The 5,185-nt window shown below is 46.3% G+C and overlaps 1 protein-coding gene across 1 annotated transcript in view; it reads right to left on the bottom strand.

Moving 5' to 3' along the window:
* Nucleotides 1–3,788: 3,788 nt before the first annotated feature.
* Nucleotides 3,789–5,185, bottom strand: part of RAPH1 (Ras association (RalGDS/AF-6) and pleckstrin homology domains 1) — a 69,705-nt gene continuing 68,308 nt past the window's right edge. The window contains exon 13 of the mRNA XM_006862025.1: nt 3,789–5,180. Within this exon, the coding sequence (XP_006862087.1) occupies nt 3,789–5,180 (1,392 nt within the window). The remainder of the gene's footprint in view (nt 5,181–5,185) is intronic.

The following is a 5,185-nucleotide window of genomic DNA, read 5'->3' as shown; positions in this document are numbered from 1 at the left end:
AGCTAGTGCACCTCTCCGGGCCCATCTCAGACTGAAAGGTGGTGCCGCCTTCCTGTAGGGTTTGGGACAGCCCTGCTGTATACAAATCACGTGATGTGTATAGAGCACAAATCAAAGTGCCAAAGGAACTTGCATTGTAAGAGGATTTTAGAAATACAACACCTCACCAAGTGCATAAATCTAAATTAGACCTATTTTAAGCAAGTCATCACACCAATAATCATATATAGTCTATAAAGTTTAATTGGGCTAAACTGGAAAAGAATCTATGATATTATATCAGTTATAATCTGTCAGTTGTGAAAGTATGAAAGAGTCTAGTAATAACCTATGAAAATATTTTTTTTTTTTACTTAAAAATAACCTTGTGTCTGAAATTGCTTTTTAGTTTAGCGTCAAAGGTGACAAAGGGTTCTGCTTACTGGTGGCCTGATAAATCAAGCCACATTAATAGGAGCTTCTGGAGTTTGGATACACAGCTCCCAATGACCTTGATCTCAATGCTGGCATTCTACTGAAATTACTAGTATTCATGACCCCCAGTATTGTTTAGATGTGCTTCCTTGATAGTAAACTCAGCATAATTTCCAGTGACAAACTATCTGCCATCAGTGGGCAGGAGCACCTAATCTTAGAGGATTATAAAAAGCCATCTCTACATTACTTTGAAATTTCCAGATGAAAATAAACTCTAACTTCAGATTCAGCAATGTTTTTAAAAAGAGTAATTTAAAAGATCGGAGTTCTAGTTAAGAGGGTATGTGTAAAAGCTTTAATAATAGTTACTTTCCCAAGGGAGGGATACAGCAGCAGCAAAGAAAAAAGGTGTACTTCTTTACTTTGCCTCTGAGTAGTAAATGCCAAGCAGGTAAAATTTCAGTATAGAATGGCTACTGCCATCAAGTCGGTTCCAACTCAGTGACGCTTAGGACAGAGTGGAACTGTTCCCTAGGGTTTCAAGGCTGCAAATCTTTGGGAAAGCAGATTGCCTCATCTTTCTTACATGGAGCAGCTGGTGGGTTTGAACCACTGGGCTTTCAGTTAGCAGTTGAGTGCTTTCAGCACTGTGGCACGGGGACTCCTCAATATGAACTAGTCTTCTGTAGTGATGAACAGGTGTAGATTTGGCTTCCCTTCAGGACTGGTGACAAAACTTTAAGCCTATGAACTTTGAAATGATTTACGGTAAAAATTAAGGTGCTTTTAAGCAAGTCACTAGCTCCCGTAGGTACCTGTTTGCATTGCCTTCAGCAGCAGGGAGACTTCAATCCTGCAGGTCGGGTTTCAGTGGAGTCTTGGCAGCTGTCCAGGTTTCCTCCTCTGATCTGAGGAAGCCACACTGGGCTGAGCTGCTGAGCAGAAGGCAGTGAAAGGCGGCAAGGTGTCATCAGGCCGTGGGCGTTTTCCTTCAACACGCCAGAGAGAAAGGGAGAGCTACAAAAATAGAGATGCCTCAAAAAAGAAAAACCACACTCCAACAAAAAAATCACTAAAGAACAATTGCCCCCCCCCCAGAAAAAATCCCCACTATAAGTATAATCAAAGGCATCATTTTTGTTTCTTGATTTAGTTGTTTCATAATACAACAAAGTTTTTTTTTTTAAAAAGTGAATCAATAGCTGTTTCCATCTGGAAAGAAATGGCACGGAAACAGCCTGTTGTCACACAAGCCATGGGGTTGGGGGTGAGATGAGCACACCCCCATCTGGCCCTGCACAGCGCTCTCTCCTTTATTTACTCCCATGAAACCAGGGCGATCCTTAGACATAAACTGCAGGCAGAAGATTGGTCAGTTACTTCACTCGAGGCCTTCAGTGGAGCTTGGCAACTTGTACTCAAATATTACCCAGCTTTGCGGTGTGTGCTTAAATAAGTAGTGCAGGTGCATCAGCGGCCACGTTATAAGCACAAGAATATCAATCACAGAACTTTATAATTTAAAAGATTCCACAAGTCTTCCCAAAGCAGCAGGACTTTTCCATGTTTAACAGTGACTTACTGCTCTGTTGCCATGTGGAGTATAGTTAACAAGGTCCAGGGGCCCTGGAGATGGGGCTGGGAGAGCAGAGGGACCACTTGTTCTCATGTGATCAGATACTGTGTTGAAAGGATGGTTAGGGTGTTACTTGTGAGAACAGAACGTTCGCCCACTCCAGTTATTTACTGTCCTTGCCCCACTTCATTAGTATGACTTCTTAGAGGACAGTCAAAAGATTTTTGCATTTTGCACTGAAAAAAATCCTTTTAAAATTTTTTATAGGTATGCTTATTTATAGTTGCTATAATGATCAATATTCTCTTATCAATAGCTCTGAGACTGCATTTTGTTCCTTATCTTAAATCGATGAGACAATACACATTTCTTTACCAAGGAAAATTCACTAGATAGAGCCATAAAAATGGGGTGATTTCTGTTCTATCCATTGAACATGCAGAATACATGACCCCACTTACTGCACTCTTAGAACATCCAGTGACCTGAAAAATCTCTGTCACACAAGGGCAGGCCCAAGTGGACTCCACTGGCTCTAGCTGAAACTCTCAACTCTTGTTTATTTCCTTTCCCTCCTAAGATAGTTCTAATTAAAATGGATTGTTTCAATCTAGTATGACCTGATTGAAGACACCTACAGGGGGCCAGTTTTTTTCTTTTTTGATCACCCATTCTTTTAGAGAGTAACACACACACACACACACAAAGACATTTCTGAAAGTGACTTTGTTTTCTGTAAAGTGTGCCCTACCAGGCACAGGATGTGTGTGTTTGATATACCAATTGCTTACAGCTATTTGATATAGACACCTGTAGGTGCACACTGTAAGAAGACAACTGGAGGTCTGGAGACGCTCTCACAGAGCACACATGGCAACTGTGCTGGACTACTCTCAAAGTTGATGAAGCAGCTTCCTAAAAGTCCTAAGGAGGATCGAGTAGTCCCAGAAAGGAACCTAACAGGATCACGGTACACAATCACCCAGGGATGGCAGGCAAAGAGCGCACTTGCGACGACAACACTTACTCCACGGCCGAGATCTGGCTGGGCTCATGGCAGGAGTACTGCAGCTAGAAAAGGTTCAGTTACACCAGAAATTTGTTTTCTCTGCACAACCACTTAACAGATACTGAGTTTTCTCCAAACGTACAGTTCACCTGTTGCACAAAGCTAAGAGATTCTTCTGATTTAAAGTGCCCTCACGTGTTTAGTAATGAAGTGTCAGCCAAGCAGTTCTATTTTCAGTCAACTGGGGAAAAAAATCAACGAAAAGTCCTGTAGATATACCAAACATTCTGCTTGTCATCTCAAACTGAGAAACAGCACATTATATATCTATTCATTAATATATCATATACAACATGCACAAATAGGCCACACATGGACAGACATGTAAAAAATACCTTCTAAATAAGTAATTAGAAGTTTTTGGTCCAATCCACATGATAGAGAAACCCTAAGGGTCAGGACACACATTCCCTTCCATACCTCTCCCATCCCAAATACACAAAACCCATTTTTAAATGAGGACAGAATGGGAATAAATAGAATTACTCTCAGCTCCCATACATGTGTATGCACAGGCACACATACACACACACACACTACCGCTACATATATATATATATATATTTTTTTTTTTATATGTATAGCCGTGTGTACACACATATATTACATACAGCTGGACACCACCTGAACAGCAACATCATAATGGGAGGCTCTGAATGCCTGGATTCATAGATCAGGTGAACTGATTGTAGAACTGATGACAAACATCATGAAAATAAAACGTGGCTACCAGTCTCTCGAGAGCTTGGTGCTCTGGTCTCTTTTCGGGGGAGCCGGAGGGGGCCCTCTCCGCAATGTTGCATAACCTGATATGTGCCCGCCTCCACAAGCAGCCTTCTGTTGCCCAGAAAGCAGTTCAGGGGGAGGGGGGGGCAGTGCCATGTCATCCATGGTGGCTGTGGGCTCCACTCTGGACATCCGGGCAGACGAGAGGGAGCCGTGCCGGGTGATGGACTTCCGCTGCAGTGTCCTGTTGAGGTCGGCCAGGAATCCGGGCTGGACGCTAAGGCTGGATTTGGGGGAGGTGGGCACTTGTGGCACAACTGTGGCCATGGCTGGCTGCTCCGAAACTTCTGCTTGAGTTAGACGAGTGCTGTCGTTTCGTTTTGGTCGTGTGGGTGGAGGGGCCTTCTTAACAGACGTTTTGGACCAGGGCTGCGGTTGTGGTTGAGGGTTAACAACTGCTACCTTGGGCGAGGTGTTGGCTGAGAACACTGCTGGGATCTCGATGGGTGGCAGAGGAAGCTCAATTTCCGGTGGAGGTGGTGGGAAGTCCGAATCTGAGGGAGGAGAAGGGAACTCCACCACAGAGTCCTTGCCAGGCCCACTCAGAGCAGGTGTTTTTGCCATCACGCAGCCTGGTTGGAGAACTCCCGGCAGGTTCACTCCGGAAAGCTGGAGTTTTCCCGGTTTGGGAGGTGCCACGGGAGGTGGAGGTGTCTCTTTGCTAGGAGAACCAGAGGGCTCAGCTGGTGGGGCAAACTTGCTGACCAGACTGTCCACTGACGGTCTCTTGGGCTCGGGGTACTCTGCACACCCGGTGGACTTTATACTGGAGTTCCGCTGGGGGGTGGGGGGTGGCTTCTTCCCCCCCGGGCTGGATGTCTTACTGGCCTTTTTGCCTGGGGATCCACTTTTGTCAGGACTGGGAGCAGCTGTGGGGACGGCTGGGGGGGTGGGAGGAGGAGGGAACCCCAGGCTGCTCTCAGGAGGAGGGGGAGGGAAATCTGGAGAAGGGGCCGCGATGGCGCTGGGCTGCCACTTGGGTTTTGCTTTCACTGCAGGTGGAGACTGGGGGGTGACATTCGCTGGGACTGGTGGTAAGGGCTGCGGGTCCACTGGAGGCGGAGTGGGAGGAGGGGGAAACTGGCTGGCTATCAGCTTCACAACCGAGGGGACCGGAGACAGGGGAGAAGGGGGGGCTTTGACACAGAAGCTCTGCTGTTTGGGTAATGTTGGAGGGGGGACTGGACCAGGAGGGGGAGAGGGGGGAACGTGAGATACAGGAAAGGCCGGCTGTTTTTTTGCTGGGGGCGCTGGGGGAGTAGGTATAGGTGGGGCTATTTGTGTCCCAGTCTTGGTGCTGATTGGTGGGGGAATTGTGACGAGGGGCTTGGGGGGGG

This window comes from Chrysochloris asiatica, unplaced genomic scaffold (assembly GCF_000296735.1).
Source record: "Chrysochloris asiatica unplaced genomic scaffold, ChrAsi1.0 scaffold00045, whole genome shotgun sequence".
In the NCBI taxonomy this organism is placed as follows: domain Eukaryota; kingdom Metazoa; phylum Chordata; class Mammalia; order Afrosoricida; family Chrysochloridae; genus Chrysochloris; species Chrysochloris asiatica.
The sequence above is the reverse complement of the archived record's forward strand: the minus strand, read 5'-3'. Positions and strand labels throughout refer to the sequence as shown.